Below are 23,645 nucleotides of genomic sequence, written 5' to 3' on the forward strand. Positions count from 1 at the left end.
GTAAAAAAAGTTTAAGGAAAAAAGTTACTTAAAATGTTATCACTTTAGGAAGACAAGGTGACACTCCTAACACAACTTTTTTTTCAGGCATCTTGGAGAATAACTACCTAGAAGGAAGCAAAGAAATTTACTTTTTTTTTTTTTTGAAGTAAACCTCAGTTGTATTTACAAAATGGAGCTAACAGTCCCTACTTCATAGATTGAGGATTAAATCAAAGAAAACTATTATAATATATATAAGGCATTTAGTATCTTTACAATACAGACAATATTAAACACTCCACTCACCCACCAGAGAATATTTTCTTATAATTACACCCATCGCAAACCCTGGAAGCCCAAGACCCACTGGAGAAAAACTTTTCAAACATTAAGAACTTTATACCACCACTGTTACTTATACTGTCATTTTAAATCTTTAATCAGATTCCATTCATGATTATCAGTCATATTACATGGCATGATTAGCTTTCTATAAACAATTTTGCCTTCTGTGTACAAATTGGTATCAATGAAATAAAAAATAAAACCATATACTAGGCAAAGAATTTTATTTATCTTTGTCTCAAACTTTATTCTTAGGCTTCTTCAGCTTCATTAGCTGCAAAGAATGAATTGTATATAAGCAAAAACTGAAAAGAGCTGCAGTGTCCAGGGGCTTAGGCTTAAAAATATTAGAGATCTAGATTTTATCAGATCCATAAACAAAATTTTAAAAAGCAGTCATAATATAAAATAGCAGCTCCCAGTAACTTCTTCAAGATTTATCTTCTTCAGAAGTTAACTCAATTCAGTTTGCTTCATTCTTGGAAGCCTCATCAAAATTCTCCACAAGATCTAGGAAAAGGAAAAGAAAAAAAGAAACTCAGAAAAAAAGCCAAGTCTTCAAAAATAATCATCAGTTGTTAAAAAAGGAGATAGAGAAATGCAATCAAAATATATCCTACAGTTAAAATTAGGATATATATTAAGACTTTTTTTTATTTCCAATGAAGCCACTAACCATTCGATATATTTTGAAGTATATAATTTGACATACAATTAACACAAGGAAAAGAGAGAGATATTAATTTTCAGTGATACAACTACTATGCTTAAAGAATATATATGCCCTCCCCATTCCCACTCCACTCTAAGAATTACAGCTTAGCAATATAATATATTAGTCATGTTAGGGCACAAACAAAGAATACCACTACACAATGTGAAGTTTTCCTGGATACCTCAGGACACCTGTCTATGCAAAGTAGTATTTCTGAGTCTAGGCAGTCTACTGTCCAATAATTGTTTCACAACAAAATAAATTATCCAGGACAGAAAAATGCCTCACTATTGCCAAACAAGTTTTTCTGCCGATTTTAGAGTGATTATATACCAAGATATTTCTACAACTTCTTCATGCCGTCTCATGCATCTATGGATCTCATACGTCAGTGGAAAACAGGTGATTTGTGGTCTACAAGTAGCTGTTATACTGAGGTTACAACATACATACCTATTAACTCAATATTTAAGGTTAGATACCTTCCTAGGATTCCAAACAGAAAAACCAAGCCTAGAAACCTAACCTCCAACTGAATACTACTGTGTTATTTTTCTCCTTCTTCCTTTGCCCCACTTTACGCTATGACCCGCCTCCCCAGGTAATCTTTCCTATGGTGCAAAGATTCTTCATTCTCCCTTGCTAAGATTCTCTAGTTTAACCACAAGTAAAGGTTCCTACCTGGAACTTCATCATCATCCTCCTCTCCAGTGGCAAGTGGTGCTTTTCCATCCACAGCTGGGAAAGAAAATGTGAGTGTTCAATAAACATTAACCAAGAGAACAAAAGATGAAAGGTCAAATGCTGTTACGACTTAGGTTTACGGTGACATGTGGGATTTCATCTATAATACTAGCAATAACAGGATAGTCTGATGTCCACAAATAAGCAAGAATACTAGTACCAGCAAACACGCCAAATTCCAAACCCATCCTTTCAATCCCGCTGACCTACCACAGGGTAAAGGTAAATCCACATACCAAAAAACCTTTACTGAAGTGAAAATTAACAAACCAAAAAACTAAAAGTGCCTTTGATAAGCCTCCACTTTCCTTTTACTACACAAGAGAGTGAACTATACTAGAGAGATGAGACCTCACAGTACTAGCCGTGTACAATTTTCCATGGCGTCCTTCAAAAGCCTACCTCTGCTATGAAAGCAGGCTTTTTAGCAAGAAAAAACAAGCAAACACACATATAAATTGATTAAAGCAGAGTGAGCAAATGTCAAGAAAAACATGGATGACTAAATAGCAGGTCATATAATAAATCTATCTCGATTCATTATTTCTACTGCTCAAAATTTTAATCAGAGGCCTTCAGCATAAAGTAGCTATCCCCCTTATGTATACCTATTCAACCACACAACTTTCTGCTCTAAACAGAATCCTCATTACACCATAATCCAGAATGGTGGCAAGCCAATTCTTCAAGACTATTGGCAATACCAGTTGAATTTGTAAAACTAAAGAATATATTTTAATCTATTTTAATCTAAACTGCCATTCATTCTTTAAAAGTCCTCATTTCTAGCTAAAAAAAGGTAAAATTTTTAGTCTCTGATCCAAAAGAGAAAGCTAGTAGAAAAAACATTTCATTTAATCAAGTATAATGATCAAAGCATACTAGAGAAACTACTGAACACACTATGAACACTGGCTTAAAGTCAATATAAAAACTGATGTTCTTTAGAGGAAAGTTTCCATTTCCAAATTTAAAGATAGTCATATCTATTTGCATCATAAATTTTAGAACTCTACTGATAAGTCAGTAACCCTAGGCAAAACCGCTACTAGCAAACTCACATTGTTTGGGCAGAGCTTCAGCCAGTCTCCTTAAACTGGTGAGACTGTCGGCACCAAGCTGGTTTAAGATGCTGGGGAGCATTTCTGTCAGTTGCTTTGTCTCAGCATGGCCCGTAATGGTGAAAGTGTTTGCTGCCAGAGATGCCTGAACTTTAGGGTTGTTAAAGTGGATCACTGTTCCTTGATTTGTGAACATATTCACCTAAAAAGAAAAAAAAAAGTTAAATTAGCAACACCCATCAAAATCTCTTTAAAACTGAACACTTTATTAAGCAGAAGTCTAAGTAACCTGTATTTCACTGTACTGCAGAAGCAAAATTCTGCCTGAAATGGAAAGTACAACCTAATCACTTTACCCTTAGTAATCTCCCTGATAATTATTAATTGAGTACAAACAAATATTTTAGAGATGAAATTCTCTGCTGGAAGTAGAGTCAAAAGTCATAAATGCACGAACAATAGTTTTTAGCCAAATCTTAATTTTGTGAAGAAATAAAATTTGACACTTACCTCTTCAATACCAGAGATATTGTTTACCCCTAACTTCTTTAAAGAGAACTGAAGTTTTTTGTCATCTGCTGTGGCTGTTCTATGAACCACCTTCTTCTTTCTGCGAGCAGTTCCCTATTGGAGGAAGAAAAAGAAAGAATACAGCACATGTTTATGCCACAAAAGGACCTCTCAATCTGTGTTAAGAAAATTACCATAACCACAACCTTTTACACAGTGAGTAGGCATATTAAGGCACAGATGAAAGCCAAAAGAGGGAAATGAAGAAAATTGCATACAAATCCTTCATAACTTTTACACTTCTAGTTTTGTCAGATATAAAGGAATGATGTTTCCCAAGTTTTACTTTTTTACATTATCTGCTCTAGAAATTATCGGAGGTAGCATGCGCCAACCTTAATTAAGCCTCATTTAGAAATCCATGTCGATAACCATTATTTAACCTTTTGTTTTTATATTAAAGAAAAACCAACATTCATTAATATTCACAGGCAAGATCTTAAAAGACACAAGTCTATATACAGACTTCTACAGCACCCAAGAGTAAAACCTGAATTTCTTAACTTACCAGGCCCCCTACACAATCTGCCCTGCCCCTACTATGCCACTCTTGACACTACTACACACACACTACCTTCAGCCAAGTAAACCTTGCTATTCCTTAAACAGGCCAAATATGCAAACAGGAGCCTCTGCATGTACTGCTCCCTCTTGTAACATCTGCACGACTCCCTACCTCACTTCAGATTTCTGCTCTTATGTCACCAAACCCGAGTGGCCTTTCCCAACCAACCAGTGAAAAACAGAAATTCCCACTCTATCTATCCAGGTTTTTCTTCAATCTAGTAGAGTACAGTATCTGAACTCACTGAAGGCATACAACTTGATGCATGAATAAAATACAGTCTTCAGGAAAACTTGCCTCCTGTGCACTTACGCCCAATCTCCACATCCCCGTCTTCCCAAAATCAAGTCACCATCTCTCTGTGCCTCCCCCAAACTGCAGTTAACACCCTCAAACCGCAGTTAACACCCCCAAACCAAATCACCACGACCTCTGCATGTTGAAAATGCTTCTACTTCACTATGTATATTACACTATGAAAAGTTTCTTACTTTTTTAAAGATGCCTATCCCCACTACTAGGACTGAAGTCCCCCTCTAATGACTTTCAACTTCTTAAATTTTATACTCAGGATTGAGCAATAGTAAAGCCTTAAACAAATCATAGTGCACCTGAAGAAAATGTCAATAGCTACAAAAAATATGGGTTATGAAACTCCCCCAAAACCTTTAAGAATAAACAATATCTTGAAGTGGTCATGCAGATACCCTGGTTTCCAAAGAACTCTAAAATACAACCGAAAGAATTATGTAAGATTCTAAAATCAAAACCAGTCTGCATTCTTTATGTTTCACACTCCTGACATTCAATTTTTACTGAAATAATTTATTATCAATGCTCTGACCAGACACTGAAAAAAAGGGCCTTCACAGCATTTACCTAAAAATACCTAATGCTTGCAGATTTCTCTAAAGCAACACTAACTCATCTAATTTCACATACCACAGTTAAGTAGGTTTCTTAAAAGGTGAAGAAAATGTTTCCACATTACAATGATGACAGAAAGACAACCGACATTAACAATTAAAATTTAATCCTACACCAGCCTTAAGAATCTTCAACTTTCCTTTACCCTAGAGTCTTTCACAAGACTAATGACCAGATTAACAACAACAACAAAAGGCACACAAGCACATTATTCACATGACTCCCCTGAAACCTGCACTAAAAGGAACGATGATTAACATCCTGTAAGAGACCCAAACACTGACCCACAAGGAATGAGTCTTCTTGGCACCTGAAGGTCACATCTAGCTTATAACAATTGCTAAAAAAGAAGAAACACCTACTACTGTTAATGGGTAGCTGCTGATCTTGAAAACCAGCTTTGGGGGAGGGGAGGGGAGGATTAGGATACTTTCACTATTGGCAAAATCAGGACTTAATAGACTCTACTTGAAGTCAAATGCTTAAAGTGGGAAAAACTAATAGATAATAAACTTGTAGCATGGAAGCTTCATACAAGTTTTACCAAGTAAAGACATGTTCTGTTTCACCAGGCTACCACACCTTGTTAAGCGCTAGGAATGTGCTAACACAATGCAAAGTAAAATTCGGTAGACCTCTGGTAGAATGGATTTCTTATTTAAGCAAATTAGAGAATCTATATCTTATCAAGTTCAAAAAAGAATCCCCTTGAAGGGGACCAGGAGCCACCAGGAAAAATCAATTAACCAAAACCTGATCATTTAAAAACCTGCCACTCATCACTCTCATTTCCTCAGTTTTAGTGTAATTAAAAGTAAAAATGGAAAGATACCTACATAGGTAATATTTCCAAATCCAGTCATTGCTCTTGCATCCCTATGCAATGTACCTATAAGAATGACACCTTCAAATACCCCGGAAAATATACAACGACCCCAGATTGCATTTAGCTAAGAAAAGATTACAGAAACGTCTTAATTTACAAGTGACCTGAACTTCCAACTATTAAGTACAATTACCCAGAGCCATTTGAAAAGATAGATGAAACTTAAATTCAGTTTTAGTTATTGAAAAAAAAAATCAAGCACCAACTTTACACAACTTAGGTTATAAAGTCAATGACAAAACAAGCCAAGGGTTTAAGGGCCACGTGATGACCTAACTGAATTGATACACAGACTACATTGTGTATCTAATTTAATTCCTGCCATTCCCTTTGCATGATTTGCTAGTTCGGTGAAATGCCCTCTCGAAACAAAGTGACAAGTCAGTTATATTAGAAATGCAAAGGAGAAAAAACCTAAACCACAAAACTTCAAAGGAAAAACCCCCAACTATTTAAACTTACTTTCCCACCAATGCGCACTTGTGCCTGCAGTTTGGCGAGTTTCTCCTGGTTCATGATAGTTTCTTTCATCTAGAAAAACAGGAAACCCTCAGCGAGGAAAGCTCTAGTTCACTCCAGCATTCCACGCTCGTTATTTCCCAAGACACCAGCAGAATACATGTCCTACACAGGCGGAGGCCTGGATCCCAAACCCATCCCACCCCCCAAGCTCCCGAATTTCAATTTTCGTGGGAGCCCAAAGAGCACCCGCTTTCCCATCCCACTCCCACAACCCCCCAGCTCTTTACAAGCCCAGAGGAAGGGCTCTAATCCGCGCCGGATCGCCCCACCCCCACCCCCGGCCCCGGCCTGGCCTCGGCCTAGCCAGGGCCTGCCCTGCCCGGCCACTCTCCGCAAGCCTCGCGGTACCTGAGGCTCCTGTCCTCGGGTTCCGCCGGGAGGTGGAGGAAGAGATGCCGCCGCCTCGCCCCCAGGGCAGCCGCCCCTGGCCCGACCTCGACCCCGAGAGTCAGCCTGAGTGGGTGCGCCTGTCCGTCGCATCGCCTTCCTCTCCTCAGCCCTGTCCCTCCCTGTCTCGCTCCTTCCGGGAACTTCCCGCCCCCGTTCCCGTCCGCCTCCCACGCCGGCGTCCAGAGCCTTTTTGTACCTTGTTGGAGCGGAAATGGGGCCGCGCGGGGGACTAGGGTTGGCGCTCAGGTGGTCTCGGGCAGACCAGCTGAGGTTAGGCGCACACACGCGGGGACGCAAGATGGCAGCTAGAGGGAGGCCGGAAGTGACGCAACGCCACTTCCTCCAAAAGTCAGGAAACGGACTTCTGCGAGCGCTCAGTGCCTGGCTGCGCACGCGCGGCCTCAGGGGGCCGCGTTTGTGACGGTTCCCTGTGCCTTCCTTTCCTCGTCCAGCAATGGCAGGGTTGGGACCGCACGAGAGACTGGGCTGGCAGCACCGCGAGTGGCCCTGGGAAAGGCTGTGGAGGGGCCAGAGAACACGAGTCTTTGCATAGTTAGGGTTGAGTAAGTCGCACTGTCTCAGGGCCCCATCCCCAAGTTCTTCAGGCTCAGAAGACAGCGCCTGTTCACGTTTGCGGAAATAAGTGGGGCACCTGGAGTGTGCTCACCTGTTTAGCCAACTCTCCACTCGCTGGGAGGTGTAGATTGGAGCAGTCATCGGAATGTTTTAGAATTTCCTCTTCCGCCCGATTTACTCTTTACTAAGAGCTTTTGTAAAAAAAAAAAAAAAAAAAATTAGGCTAATTTAGCTTTCCAAAGTTAGGTTGGTTGCCGGACCATGGTTCAGAATTTCTGGGAAGCGTGTTCAGAAAGCCGACCTGAGTCCCATCTCTCAAGCGATTCATTCTGACTGAGGATAGGAGCAGGTAATCTCCAATTCAGCGGGTGGCTAAACACTTTAGATCCGTGAACTTACTTACCTTACTTCTTATGAGTCTTAGATAAAAAGTTGACTACTTGATACCAGTTGACCTGGATTTGACTATTAGCGATTCACAGTTGAACACGTTTTACCTTTCTGAACTGAGTGCTTCAGTCAAAGGAGAATTTGTGCCCGGTGTGCTTGGGGAAGTTAAAATTTTCCACACACTAGGACAAGCTCTAAGACAGTCTTAAAAACAACCGATATTGAACATGGCAATTTAAATCATAATGATAGCTGATCAGCCTTTTTGTGGTCTTAGCTAGGAAAAGTCTTTGCATATTAAAAATTGAGTCGGAAACCTAAGCTAGAGAAAATATAATTTATATAAAGCAAGAAAACTTGTCTAGGTGCAGATTTCTCTCCAATTAAGATTAACATTTCTGTTTTTGAATACTTATCTAATGTAAATGTGTCAAATTGTAGCCTCTCTGGGGAAAGAACCGATGAGGACCGCAGTGTTGTTTTTTAGGATAGTTGATATTTTCTCTAAAAAACAATGTTGCTTCTATTACTAAGTTTACTAAAGAAAAGGGAGTTTGTACTGTTAGGCTCTAGGGGGTCACTACCCTAACAATAAATTCTGACTCTGCTAATATTTACATACTAGTCTTTAAAAGAAATAACTGAAGAGATTCCTCCCTGACTCCGTACCCAGAAAATAGCTACTAAGTTGCCATCTTAGCTCAGTGACGCCAGAAAAGTAACTCACATATTACCTTTTCCTGCGAGCTCCCGATGTCTTTGACAAATATGGATTACTGGCTCTCACACTTTATTGCTGAGCTTGAACAAATCTAAGAATCATTTACTGAGCACTCAACCTGGCTGTTGTCAATAGAGTAGGCGAGAAAGGGGAAACCTGCAGTCCTCGTTGGTTTACAGTTTAATCAATGTCCAGAAATTATTCTCATCTCTCAGCTGTGCTTGAGTCAGCTTCAGTAAGAACTAAAATATTTACTTTATGTTTATTTGTTAAGAACCCTGTTCTGACCTATAAGAAGTATAAGGAGTCACTAAGGATAAATGTTCTCATGGTTTTGGTTGCTTCATTTTCTGGCCCTTGTCTGATAACCACAATGGACTTTTTTTGTTTGTTTTTCTTTTTAAAGTTTCTAAACCTTAAACTTTTCTCCTAGCACCACCCCCCCCCCAACCTTGATCAAGTTAAAAGCTATACCTCATCTAGCCCTCAGTTTAAGTGTTTCAGGAAAGCTTTCTTTGACACCCTCAACCTCTTTAAGTTACATCCATCATACTCATTTTTAGTTGTGGTATTTTATTAAATGCAAAATGAGAGGTTGATAATTTTGTTGAGTACATGAAGAATCGAGAATTACTGAACTAGGGTCTTAACAATTTTCCACTGGGTTAATACTATGTTGGCTCTTTATTGAATCCTCACAGAAAGCTTATGAGATAGGTACTCTACATATTCATGGTGTGGAAACTGAGGCTTAGAGAGTTAAAGGTGTGAAAATAGACACACACCGCCTCATCTTACCTCCACCAAGTCTATCCATCTATATGTATCTGAACGTGTTTGTTGTCTTCCCTCCTGTTAGACGTGAAAGAAATAGTCCCTCTACTTGTGTCACTCAGGTCCTTGATTCTTCTGTTATTGCTTTCCTCTTATATCTGTCTTCCCCCTTTCAACTAGATCATTCTGCCAGTACACTGAATATGCCTTAGTATCAGGTATCTTAAAGAAAACGAAACAAAATTTTGACTTCTCTTCACCTCCAGTCGAGCTTCACTGGTGGCTCAGCTGGTAAAAAATCCGCCTGTGATGCAGAAGACCTGGATTCGATCCCTAGGTTGGGGCGGTTTCCTGAAGATGGGAAAGGCTACCCACTGCAGCATTCTGGCCTGGAGAATTCCATGGAGTGTATAGACCATGGGGTCGCAAAGAGTCAGACACAACTGAGGGACTTTCACTTCCTCTCCAGTCACTGCTTAATTTTTGAGTTCCTTTTTATAGCAAAATTTCTCCCCAAATTGTCTAAACCTCCATCTTGAAAAATCCAGAGGCAAATTCTTGGTTCTCATTTTAGGCAGTATTTGACTCACTTGGCCCTTCCACATTTTCAAACATTTTCTTCTCTAAGCTTCCAGAACATCTCACCTGGTTTCCTTTTACTTTATTGGCATCTCTTCAGTCTGCTTTAATTTCTTCCTCTGACTTCTAAATATTAGAGATGCTCACATCTTAGTCCTATGTTCTTTTCTGTCTATACTCTCCCTAAATGGTTTCATCCCATGGTTATAAATATCTTCATTTTGGTAAGTCCTAAAATTATAATTCCAATTTTTTGACTATCAGACTGAACATTCTTTTTGCATCATTATGGAAAACTTCAGGCACATGAAATTAAAAATAATATAATGAACCTCCATTAGTTCATCACCCAATCATCAACAATTAAACCAACACATAGACTCATTGTTCTTTTTTTAACTGATTTTTTTCACTCACTCACACACTCACATTAGTATTTTAGTGATGCTGTGCAGCAGGCAGGATGTTTCCCCAACCAGGGATCAAACCCCCACCTCTGTAGTGAAAGCACTAAATCCTAGCCACGAGGCCACCAGGAAACTCCAGACTCGTTATTCTTAATATGGTAGGGTGATTACTTATTTTTCATTTTTGAAGTTGACATATTTACAGACCTCTGTTCCATATATATTTTAGGTTTTGTTCAATTATTTAAATTCTTTTCCCTTGGGATTGATTGTGTAGATTTGGGAAGCTTTTAAAATCTTTATTTATTAGTGTATGAGTCTGTATTCATTTGCAGGAAATATATCTGGCTATTTTAAATGTATACCGATTTAACATGGGGAATGAGTGTTTAGAATATTGTTTAAAGGGTTGAGGAGCAGGCTGTCCAAAACAAGTCCCAGGATAATACTGCCAAACTGGGCTGTCAAGGAAACTACTACCGCTGTCCCCACCCATCAGGATGGTGGGGAATCAGGACTCCGCAACTGAACTTTCTGATGTTAAGAATACACTGCCGTAGCTACAATTCCAAAATCCAGAAGACATTGTAACAGTAAGTACTCAAAGCAAATGACTGTGCTGTGGAAAGCTGCTGCAGAAAATACTAGGATCTTAACCATGCTCACCAGCCAAAAAATAGAGTAGCAAAGAAAAAGCCTTTTGCCTTACTTCCACCTTCCAAACTTTACTTAAATGTATCCAATTGACAGAAATCACTTACCTCTAGAACTCTAGTTGCCTGCAGAATTGTAGTGTTTAAAATTTCAAGATTTATAGGACAAGAAAGGAAGCTTGAAAGAAGGTTGAATGAATGCTGAATCTTCACATTCACAACCACCATAATGCATCTATTTTTCAAATATTTTATGCACTTCAATAGAGATAACTTTTGGAAGATCTTATGCATTCTTTGTTAGCTGGATTCCCAGATATAAAATAGTCTATTTTTTTATTTTTTAGATATTGCAAATATCTTCTCGTGGTCTGTTACGTTTGTAGTACCCTTGTTGAACAAAATCATTACTTTTTTATCTCAAGGTGATGATGCATCAATTTACAGAATATATGAGCAACAGAAAAAAATGAATTATTCCACAGAATGCAGTCAACAAAATTCAGGTTACAGGAAATGACAGGACAGTTAATCTGGTATTTCAACAAATAAAATTTAAAGTAAAAAAGGGGGGAAAGGAGGAGAGAGGGGGTTCCTTAGCTAAAAAGAGACCTAAGAGAAATATCTGCCCACCCCCCTCATAAAAAAGAAAAGAAAGGCCAGGCAAAGCTAGAGTGTTTAGGGATGTATGCTTAGGTGATAAAAATGAAAAGGAGATGGTCAGAAGCATCAGGATAGTAACTATTCTTGAAGAAGGGTTGTAATTGGAAGGAGACAATGTGGAAGTTGGGTAGGGTGGTAAGCAAGGGTCTCTATTGACCTGTTAGTGGTATGCATCTTTTTGTATTTGCTATACTTAACCATAAAAGTTTTTTTAAAGGATGAAAAGCAATATATATAAAATACAAAGTTATGTGCATACTTAAGGCCATATTTCAATGTTAGAATGGTGTGGTATAAAGAGAAATGTATATTTGGACTTCATCCCAGGTTCTGGGCCACAGCTCCTCACACCCTTGGAGTGGTAAGAGCGTCTTTTGTACACTAACAAGATGATAGTGTGTTGAAACCCCTGTATAGCTTCCGGTTGGGTCAGGTTGCCACAAAAGATGAAGGCAGGACTGGGGGATTGAGGGTTATGACTTTTAGGCCCATCCCTCCCCCACCGCCCTCCAGGGAGGAGAGAAGGCATAGAGGTTGAGTTTAATCATCAGTGGCCAATATTTTAATCAATCATGCCTATAAAATGAAACCTCTGTGAAAAACCCCTAAACAAGAGGGTTTGGAAAGCTTCAAGGCTAGTGGTGACCACATCAAGGTGCTGGGGGGGTGACAGAGGCCAGAGAGGGCAGTGGACATATGCAGCAACAGAGATGGACTTGGCATCACGCTGAGTGGAGTAAGTCAGACAGAGAAGTATCTGAGTGGAGTAAGTTAGACAGAGAAGAAGGACATCTCTTACATGCAGAATCCAAAAAGAAGTGATACAAATGAGCTTACAAAACAGAAAGAGACTCACAGACTTAGAAAACTAACTTACAGCTGCCAGGGGGAAGGGATAGTTACGTAATGTACACACTGCTATATTTAAAATGGATAGACAACAAGGACCTATTGTATAGCACACAGAACTCTGCCCGATGTTATGTTCCAACCTGGATGGGAGGGGGGTTTGGGAGAGAATGGCTACCTGTGTATGTACGGCTGAGTCCCTTCACTGTTCATCTGAAACTACCACAACATTGTTAACTGGCTATACCCCAGTACAAACTAAAACATTTAAAGTTTGGAAAGCTAAAAATAAGTAAATAAAGATTCAGATAGAGACACTTAAAAAAGATGGGGCATGAAGATTCCAGAAATTCCCCTCCCGCATACCAGTCCTTATTTATCTCTTACGTTTGGCTGTTCCTTAGTAATATCCTTTATAATAAGCCAGCAATCATAGGTACAGTTTCCTGAATTGTGTAAGCCACTCTAGCGAATGTCTGAACTTGAGGAGGTCATGGGAACTCCTGGTTTACAGTCAGTTGGTCAGAAATAAGGGTGGCTGAGGACTTGGAACTGGCATCTGAAGTGGGGGCAGTCTGGTGGGACTGATCACCCCTCCTTTTTAAACAAGATTTATGTATTTATTGACTGTGGTTTATTGTTCTTTGTTGCTGCATGCAGGCTTTCTCTAGTTGCAGCTTGTGGGGCTAGAGTGCTGGCTCAGTAGCTGTGGGTGCACTGGCTTAGTTGCTCTGTGGAAAGTAGAATGTTTCAGGACCATGGATTAAACCAGTGTCCCTTGTATTGCAAGGCCAATTCTTAAGCACTGGACTATCAGGGAAGCCTGGACTGACACCCGTAAACTCCAGGTGTGTGCTCAGCACTTCAGTCGTGTCCAACTCTTTGCAACCCTGTGGACTGTAGCCCTTCAGGCTCCTCTGTCCATGGGGATTCTCCAGGCAAGAATACTGGAGTGGGTTGCCATGCCTCCTCCAGGGCATCTTCCTGACCCAGGGATCGAACCCACCTCTCCTGTATTGCAGGCACATTCTTTACCACTGAGCTACCAGGGAAGCCCCTAACTCCAAGTAGATAGTGTCTTCATTGAAATGAATTACTGGACTCCCAGTTAGTATCCAGAGAATCAGAAAATTGTTTGGAGGGAGGAGCATAGGAGTGAAGGTCAGAAAAGAAAAAATGAGAATGCCTGGCATGGACTGAAGATGACTGTGCTGAAAATGGCTAATGTCTGTATAGGTTTTACATTAGACATCATTCTTAGTGCTTTATATATATTAGTATTAACCCATTGGAGCCTATGAAGTAGGTACTGTTACTCTCATTTTATAGAAACAAAAAATTGAGACACAAAAAAAGTAAAGTAATTTATCTAAAGCCACAGTGCCAGTAAAAGGTGAAGTATGAATGCAGGCAGGTAACTCCATAGTCTGGGCCTATAACTGTTACACCATGATACTGAGTGCTAGGGAATATGATTTTTTCAACTCTGTACCTGGTACCCAACAAAAGTTTATTCAACTGCTCACTCATCACCTCTATCTAGATGACTAACAGATATCCCAAATATACCACATCTAAGGCAGAACAATATTTCCCATCCACTATTAAGTCAACACTGAGTCAACTCTGTTCTTTTTTCCTATAGCCTCCCATATCAAATCCATCAGCAAATGTTATCCATTCTACCTTCAGGATACACCCCAACTTTGGCCACAGGTCATATTTACTGATTCCACCCTAATCCAGACCACCATCACTCACCTGGGCTGTTACTGTGACAGCCTCCTGACTTACCTCCCTGTCCCCAGTTTGTCCCTGCATTCATGCTCCACACAGTAGACGGGTTTTTTTACAAAGCAGATATTACTCTCCTGTTTATGGCATTCCAGTGACTGCCCATTGCATTTAGAATAAGATCTAGATGTTTTACTGTGACCTTCAAAACCACACATAAGATGCGTTAACTATTTCTCAGATTTTATCTCCTATCACTCTTCTAGTTCTTAAGCATCTTTCACATTTGGGCTACACAGAATACATCATAAGAGCAAGAAGTTTCCTTGACCTTCATTTTTTACTTTGAAAAATAAAATTAGGTTCAAAATATTAGGAATGATGAGTTTATTTCAGTCTCAGGGAAGTAGTCTTGGTAAGTAACATTTGAACTGACCACTCCCCAATCTCAGTTGCTCATCAACTTCCTTAGGTCATAAATTGGCCTAGAGATCAACCATCCAAGTCACTGAAGAACTTAAGGATGCCATTCAGTTTCAGAGAGCGAATATGACAGGGAGCAAAACAAGGAAGACTGTTAGAAGGAAGGAAAGGTGGGCAGGAGAGGGTACGCCACCAACTGCTTCACACTGGGGGACAGTTTGATTGGATTCAGCAAATACCCATTTCCTCTTCTTTCAACCATGGGCAGAGGATACGTCATTGCCTATTTTGGGGGGTTGCTTAGATTCCTAGGTTGGGAAGATCCACTGGAGAAGGGAAAGGCTACCCATTCCAGTATTCTGGCCTGGAGAATTCCCTGGACTACAGTCCATGGGGTCGCAAAGAGTCGGACACGACTGAGTGACTTTCACTTTCACTTTAGTCAAGACTTGCTTTCATCAGTGAAATATTAGCCAGATATGAGATAAGCAGAGACCTTAAATGTGTTTGTATGGCTTCTTTTGGCTCTTCTTTGGCAATCACCATGAAAAGAACATGCCTTCGGGAGCCACCGTCCCTTGAGTTTGGCCCAGAATGAACACAAGTGGGGCAGTCGTGAAGCCTGTGTACTACCTGAAGTAAGGCCATCTGGCCAAGCCCATACAGCTGACCTACAGGCTCATGAGCATGGAAATAAATTGTTATAAGTCAGGAAGTTTGACGTAGTTTGTTATATAGTATTATTGTGGCGCTAGTTGACAAATATAATGGTAACAATTAGTGCTATATGCTGTCATGATATTGTGGTTTATAATACATGTAAATTTGGTCTCTGTCCTCAATTCTAGCACAGAGTGCCTAAAATCCTTGGATTTTCCTAAGTGATAAGACCAATTAGGGCATCTTGATTTTCATAACAAATCCCTTTCAACCATACCTGAGTTTATTTTAATGAGATAACTTTTGGAAGAAGTTGGTTGGCATGGTTATTGCCAGGGGAACCAACTTTGATTAGAGGGTTGTAATTTAGCCCCACCCTCTGAGAAGGGGAGGAGCTGCAGTTTGAGTTCAATCACCAGTGGCCAATGATTTAACCAAAGATGCCTATGTAACAAAGCCTCTATAAAAAATGCAAAATGACAGAGTTTGGAGAGCTTCCCAGTTGGTGACTACGTGGAGGTTAGGGAGAGCGGCACACTCAGAGAGGACTTGCATCTTCCACGCCCCTTCCCACACACCTTGCCCTATACACCTCTTCCACCTGGCTGTTCCTGTTTATGTGTCCTTTTATAATAAACCAATGATCTGGTAAATAAATTATCTAGTAAGTAAACTCACTGAGTTCTGTGAGTTACTCTAGCAAATTAATCAAACCCAGTAGCCTCCAAACAATAATCAGTTGCTCAGAAGAGCAGGTATCAACTTGACCTTGTGATTGGCATCTAAAGTGGGTGGGCAGTCTTAACTGAGTTCTTAACCTCTGGCATGTGACAACAGTGTCAGAATTGAGTTCCATTGTAGAACATTTTTGAAGTTAGTAATGTTTTATAAAAGCATTATCCAACAAAAATATAATGTGAGCCACAAATGCAAACCAAATAAATAATTTTAAATTTCTAGTTTCTGCATTACAAAAGTAAAGAAACAAGTGAAATTAATTTTAATATAGGACACCTAGTCAGTGTGGATACCTGGTGTCCACTGAGAATTGAAAAATTGCTTGGTGGTAATGGGAAACACGCACTGGAATTGTCTGTCTTATTCCCTTACCAGGAGCTCTCAATGGCCCTCTAATTATTCTCCTTGAGCATAATCAAAATAGTTTAACTAATTAAAATTGTATGTATTCTGCAAAGCATTAAAGTATTATACAATGAAGAATAGCATATACAAAATGCTTCCTTTTTGTAAGAGGAAAATTGGAATATGTATGTTATTTTTACCAAAAAAGTAAAGAATAGAATAAGAAACCAGAACATATATATAAAACACATATATGAAATATATATGAAATTTATATACATGATGTGAGCAGAAACAAAATGTAGCAATGAAGGGGATAGGTATGGAAACGACTTCTCAGAGTGTACCTTTTCAGTTAGTTTTGACTTTAACCTTTTATATATTGAAAAATGTAATTAATTTGAAAAGAAAAACACAAACCCTAATTTTGAACAAATGGAAACAAAGGGCCCCAATCAAATTGTACAAGTTGCCATATAGAGAAAAGAGTTACTTCAAATGACTTTTAAACACAATATGAAAATTGTCCAATTTTATTGGAACATGTTTAAAGGAAAAAAGAATCAGAAAAATGTAAACCTCACTCACTAGTCTCATTATTTGTAATACTGGCATTGTAAGCTAGAAGATATTTTCTGTATAAGATAAAGCCAATGAGTAAATTATCTTTTATTTTCTAAAATTTTATTGACGTATCATTGATTTACAATGTTGTGTTAGTTTCTGCTGGACAGAAAAGTGATTCAGTTATACATATAAACAATCTTTTCCTTATTCTTTTCCATTATGGTTTATCACAGGTTCACTTTGCTATAAGTAGGATCTTGTTGTTTAACCATTCTGTATTTAATAGTTTGCATCTGCTAATCCCAAATGCCCATTCAGTCCAATGAATAAATATTTTTAAGTTTATAGAAAGTGAGAATTTTGGTTTAAGAGAAATAGAGTCATGAATGCCCTACCTACCACTTTATTACTACAAAGTGTTAAAGTAATAAAAAATTGTATTATTAGAAATAATATTATTAAAATAGTAAACTGTGTATTTGAAAATTAGTTTTAAATTTATGGTTAGTACTTTTTTTTCCCTAAGAATTTTATTTACTCCATACTCCTTTTTTCTTGAGGCTTTTGCTTTCACAGTTGGCTCTATGAACCATCTCTAATATTTGGTTATGATGTAAAGTAGAGATCAAGGTTTGGGTTGGGGATTTTTTGGTCTGTGTCTGTGTTTTTCCATACATGGATTCTAGAAAGATCTTTAGTAAAAGACCAGAAAGAAAAGTTTTGAAATGGACTTTGGGCCTAGCTCAGCACAAACAAGTAGTAGAGGTCTCTCTGCATAGAGATAATATAATGTAAATTAGTAATATAAAGTGGATTATTACATTTTAGAAAATTCTACTAAACCTGACACAATGATATTAAAATGGTAGGTGGGGCATTCATACTTATTTGGGTTTTCCTATGTCCTCTACTGTCACAGGATTTTATTCTGATTCATTTGTAAAAATAGCATCATTAAATCAAAATCTAAAATACTGCCAATACCTGCCTAAAGCACTGCTTTAGGGGGAAAAAAGCACCTGTGGAATTATATATATACATATATATATGTATATATATATAAAATTCTATAAAATGAAGCTCAGGTGGTAGAAAGTAATAATTTTCAGTCTCCTGTAGTTTTAAAGAATTCAAAATTTAACTGTTATACACCCTATTATTCTCTTTCAGCATACAGTCTGTTTTGAGCTCAAATCTGCTGAACACTTGAGGAGAATGACATTTACATTCAGTTCGGTTCAGTCGCTGAGTCGTGTCCAACTCTTTGCGACGCCATGAATCGCAGCACGCCAGGCTTCCCTGTCCATCACCAACTCCCAGAGTTCACTCAGACTCATGTCCATCAAGTCAGTGATGCCATCCAGCCATCTCATCCTCTGTCGTCCCCTTCTTCTCCTGCCCCCAATCCTTCCCAGCATCAGAGTCTTTTCCAATGAGTCAACTCTTCACATGAGGTGGCCAAAGTACTGGAATTTCAGCTTCAGCATCATTCCTTCCAAAGAAATCCCAGGGCTGATCTCCTTCAGAATGGACTGGTTGGATCTCCTTGCAGTCCAAGGGATTCTCAAGAGTCTTCTCCAACACGACAGTTCAAAAGCATCAATTCTTCAGCGCTCAGCCTTCTTCACAGTCCAACTCTCACATCCATACATGACCACAGGAAAAACCATAGCCTTGACTAGACGGACCTTAGTCGGCAAAGTAATGTCTTTGCTTTTGAGTATACTATCTAGGTTGGTCATAACTTTTCTTCCAAGCAGTAAGCATCTTTTAATTTCACGGCTGTAGTCACCATCTGCAGTGATTTTGGAGCCCAAAAACATAAAGTCTGACACTGTTTCCTCTGTTTCCCCATCTATTTCCCATGAAGTGATGGGACCAGATGCCATGATCTTCGTTTTCTGAATGTTGAACTTTAAGCCAACTTTTTCACTCTCCACTTTCACTTTCATCAAGAGGCTTTTTAGTTCCTATTCACTTTCTGCCATAAGGGTGGTGTCATCTGCATATCTGAGGTTATTGATATTTCTCCCAGCAATCTTGATTCCAGCTTGTCCTTCTTCCAGTCCAGTGTTTCTCATGATGTACTCTGCGTAGAAGTTAAATAAGCAGGGTGACAATATACAGCCTTGACGTACTCCTTTTGCTATTTGGAACCAGTCTGTTGGTCCATGTCCAGTTCTAACTGTTGCTTCCTGACCTGCATACAGATTTCTCAAGAGGCAGGTCAGGTGGTCTGGTATTCTCATCTCTTTCAGGATTTTCCACAGTTTATTGTGATCCACACAGTCAAAGGCTTTGGCATAGTCAATAAAGCAGAAATAGATGTTTTTCTGGAACTCTCTTGCTTTTTCCATGATCCAGCAGATGTTGGCAATTTGATCTCTGGTTCCTCTACCTTTCCTAAAACCAGATTGAACATCAGGAAGTTCACGGTTCACGTATTTACATTAAAGCATAGTTAAATTGTAACCGTGATCTGTGCTTTTAAGTATCATGGCTGATTTTCGGACTTGATCCTTCACTGGTGATTCAAACAAATGAGGAGTAGGTGGGTATAAGTATTTATTCTACTGACATAGAACCATGGCTTCTAGTTCCATTATAAGCAGTCTTTTTATCTACATTTTAGAGACTAAAATAAAAACCTTCACAAACAATGGTGAGTTATCCCATTTTTCACTTCCACTTCAGTCCCTGGACAAATAAATTGCTCTCTCTGAATCTGTTTTTTCTTACCTGAAAAGATTCTTCATTTTCGGTGTGTGTCATATTCACCTGGAGAGCTAATACAGCAGGTAGACTCCCAAGACTACTTGAGCAGGAGGGAGCTGGGGTATGATTCTCTGTTTTTTTCCAAGTGTCCCCCAGTAATTATGATTATACACCAAAATTTGAAAACTGTTGCCTAAGTATGCTTCTATGGATTGATCGATTGAGTCGTGCATTTGTTTATTTGTTTATGCACGTGTATAGAAATAAACATGTACTGTGTCACTCAGTTACACAGTGCTGAAGTCTCAGAAATGAAATACCTAGCCCTGCTCTAAGAAGTTTTCAGTGTAGTGGAGGAAACAGAAAACTAATTACAGCAGTATCATGTGCTCTGAAACAGGCAGACAAGATGCTGAGGAAGCGCATCCCAGATTGCCTAGAATTGCTCACCAGGAAAGAGTTCCAGAAAACTAAGATCATGGCATCCGGTCTCATCACTTCATGGCAAATAGATGGGGAAACAGTGGCTGACTTTATTTTTCTCGGCTCCAAAATCACTGCAGATGGTGACTGCATCTATAAAATTAAAAGATGCTTGCTCCTTGGAAGGAAAGTTATGACCAACCTAGACAGCATATTAAAAAGCAGAGACATTACTTTGCCAACAAAGGCTAGTCAAGGCTATGGTTTTCCCAGTGGTCATGTATGGATGTGAGAGTTGGACTATAAAGAAAGCTGAGCACCAAAGAATTGATGCTTTTGAACTGTGGTGTTGGAGGAGACTCTTGAGAGTCCTTTGGCTGCAAGCAGATCCAACCAGTCCATCCTACAGGAGATCAGTCCTGAGTGTTCATTGGAAGGACTGATGTTGAAGCTAAAACTCCAATACTTTGGCCACCCGATGCGAGGAGCTGACTCATTTGAAGAGACCCTGATGCTGGGAAAGATTGAAAGCAGGAGGAGAAGGGGATGATAGAGGATAAGATGGTTGGATGGTATCACCGACTCAACGGACATGAGTTTGGGTGAACTCCGGGAGTTGGTGATGGACAGGGAGGCCTGGCATGCTGCGTCCATGGGGTCGCAAAGAGGTGGACATGACTGAGCGACTGAACTGAACTGAACTGAATCTTGAAGGGGCTAGAGGAATCAACTGGGTGAGAATTAGCAGTTTAGGCACAGAAGAATAAGGAGGCTTGGAAACTATAAGCAGTTTGAAAAGTTAGTATTTCTCAAAGACTGAGACACATCACACTTAATGTTCAGATTTTAGGAGGTTCAAGGTCAGGTAAGTCATTACTTAGTGGTAGAATTTTACTCCCCAATTCTTTCCCCACATTTTGTTTCTAGAGTGAAACACCTTTGTAACATTTGCTAATCTGCTTTAAAGAGTAGGCTTGAACTGGAGCTTCAGACAGCAGCAGCATCTAGGTAGATTAAACGACACGTCTTCACTTTCTAGCAGTTGAAACTAACTTGCTATTTTTGTAGAGATATACCAAGTTTTCTCTTAAAATCATCTATTCAAGTAATTGATCTATTTTAAAAATATTGAGTAACTAGTTCATTTGGTATTGGGGTGTGCCACAAAGTGTGAAGATGAATGAAGTTTTGAAGCCTTGCACGGAAATAAGTGTCAGAAGTTAAGACTGCAAAGACAAAAGACCAATTATGAGGGATCCTGGAAGCAGTGTTAAAGACTTTTAAGTTTTGCTATAAGGTGAATGGAGGAGTCTCTCAAACAAGAGAATGTTAATCTTGGAAAGAGTGACAAAAAATAATGCCAGAATGAAGTGGAGAAGCTGGTGTGAGGTAGGGTGGGTAGAAAGAATTTTCAAAGAGGTTTGGCTTTAGACTGTCCAAAGCTGTTCTTGGTGGGCTTGGTCTATTCACCACATCAATGGAGACTTCAGAAGTGGGTGGAGTAAATCACTTTAAGAGCCTTCACTCCCATTTAGCTGATAGCTATAACTTAGATATGAACAAAATAGCTAGTTTAGTAATATAAAGCATGACAGCTCTGGAGATTACTAGCTATATGGGGTAATATTCCATGCTATGGAAATCCAGTTGAGCTATTTCAAATCCTGAAAGACGATGCTGTCAAAGTGCTGCATTCAATATGCCAGCAAATTTGGAAAACTCAGCAGTGGCCACAGGACTGGAAAAGGTCAGTTTTCATTTCAATCCCAAAGAAAGGCAATGCTAAAGAATGCTCAAACTACCGCACAATTGCACTCATCTCACATGCTAGTAAAGTAATGCTCAAAATTTTCCAAGCCAGGCTTCAGCAGTACGTGAACCGTGAACTTCTTGATGTTTAAGCTGGTTTTAGAAAAGGCAGAGGAACCAGAGATCAAATTGCCAACATCCGCTGGATCATGGAAAAAGCAAGAGAGTTCCAGAAAAACATCTATTTCTGATTTATTGACTATGCCAAAGCCTTGACTGTGCAGATCACAATAAACTGTGGAAAATTCTGAGAGAGATGGGAATACCAGATCACCTGACCAGCCTCTTGAGAAATCTGTATGCAGGTCAGGAAGCAACAGTTAGAACTGGACATGGACCAACAGACTGGTTCCAAATAGCAAAAGGAGTACGTCAAGGCTGGATATTGTCACCCTGCTTATTTAACTTCTACGCAGAGTACATCATGAGAAACACTGGACTGGAAGAAGGACAAGCTGGAATCAAGATTGCTGGGAGAAATATCAATAACTTCAGATATGCAGATGACACCACCCTTATGGCAGAAAGTGAAGAGGAACTAAAAAGCTTCTTGATGAAAGTGAAAGTGGAGAGTGAAAATTTGGCTTAAAGCTCAACATTCAGAAAACGAAGATCATGGCATCTGGTCCCATCACTTCATGGGAAATAGATGGGGAAACAGTGTCAGACTTTATTTTGGGGGGCTCCAAAATCACTGCAGATGGTGACTGCAGCCGTGAAATTAAAAGACGTTTACTGCTTGGAAGAAAAGTTATGACCAACCTAGATAGCATATTTGAAAGCAGAGACATTACTTTGCCAACAAAGGTCCATCTAGTCAAGGCTATGATTTTTCCTGTGGTCATGTATGGATGTGAGAGTTGGACTGTGAAGAAAGCTGCGCACCGAAGAATTGATGCGTTTGAACTGTGGTGTTGGAGAAGACTCTTGAGAGTCCCTTGGACTGCGAGGAGATCCAACCAGTCCATTCTGAAGGAGATCAGCCCTGGGATTTCTTTGGAAGGAATGATGCTTAAAGCTGAAACTCCAGTACTTTGGCCCCCTCATGTGAAGAGTTGACTCACTGGAAAAGATTCTGATGCTGGAAGGGACTGGGGGCAGGAGGAGAAGGGGGCGACAGAAGATGAGATGGCTGGATGGCATCACTGACTCGATGGATGTGTCTGAATGAACTCCGGGAGTTGGTGATGGACAGGGAGGCCTGGCGTGCTGCGATTCATGGGGTTGCAAAGAGTTGGACATGACTGAGTGGCTGAACTGAACTGAAACATAAAAAATTTGGAATATAACAAAATTACAGCTTTTCTATGATAACAGGTACAAAAAAATATGTACTCTTAAAACCAAAACCAAACAAACCCTTGTACTGTGTAATTTGGGTGAAACGCTTCATACCACCCTCCATTTCCCCCACATCTGGATGCACAACTGCTGTCAAGTCGTTGTTCCCCCCACAGAGATCGGGCCAGACGTGACTGCCAGCTGCTCTAAACCAGTGGCCAAACTTGGTCATAGAACCAGATGCCAGACATCTGTCTTCTATCAACTAGAGTCAAAATGGAGCCCTAACCACTAGATGACTTAACATGTAACATGTAACCTAAACAAAAGCTGCCCTGTCGCCCATTTAGCAAAATCTCAATTATAAGACTTTTTTCCCCACTTTCTCAATAGCTGTTGTGGAGAAGGCAATGGCAGCCCACTGCTGCATTAGGCTGAAATCCATGGGGCCTCGAAGAGTCGGACATGACCAAGTGACTTCAGTTTCACTTTTCGCTTTCATGCTTTGGAGAAGGAAATGGCAACCCACTCCAGTGTTCTTGCCTGGAGAATCCCAGGGACGGGGGAGCCTGGTGGGCTGCCATCTATGGGCTCACACAGAGTCGGACACGACTGAGGCTGCCTCAACAGC

At 39.8% G+C, this 23,645-nt stretch overlaps 1 protein-coding gene across 2 annotated transcripts; it reads right to left on the reverse strand.

Moving 5' to 3' along the window:
- BTF3 (basic transcription factor 3) lies at nucleotides 398–7,364 on the reverse strand. Of its 2 annotated transcripts, none has more exons than XM_018065697.1 (6): nucleotides 6,666–7,364; nucleotides 6,258–6,326; nucleotides 3,358–3,471; nucleotides 2,848–3,049; nucleotides 1,724–1,780; nucleotides 398–837 (listed from the first exon to the last, which is right to left on the reverse strand). In XM_018065697.1, exons 1-6 carry the CDS (start codon nucleotides 6,795–6,797, stop codon nucleotides 791–793), a joined length of 621 nt encoding a protein of 206 aa, XP_017921186.1. In that variant the 5' UTR covers nucleotides 6,798–7,364; the 3' UTR covers nucleotides 398–790. The 2 variants fall into 2 exon arrangements, with proteins under 2 accessions (XP_017921186.1, XP_017921188.1); XM_018065699.1 differs by having other exon boundaries at nucleotides 6,904–7,296.

This window comes from Capra hircus, chromosome 20 (genome assembly GCF_001704415.2).
Source record: "Capra hircus breed San Clemente chromosome 20, ASM170441v1, whole genome shotgun sequence".
Lineage (NCBI taxonomy): Eukaryota > Metazoa > Chordata > Mammalia > Artiodactyla > Bovidae > Capra > Capra hircus.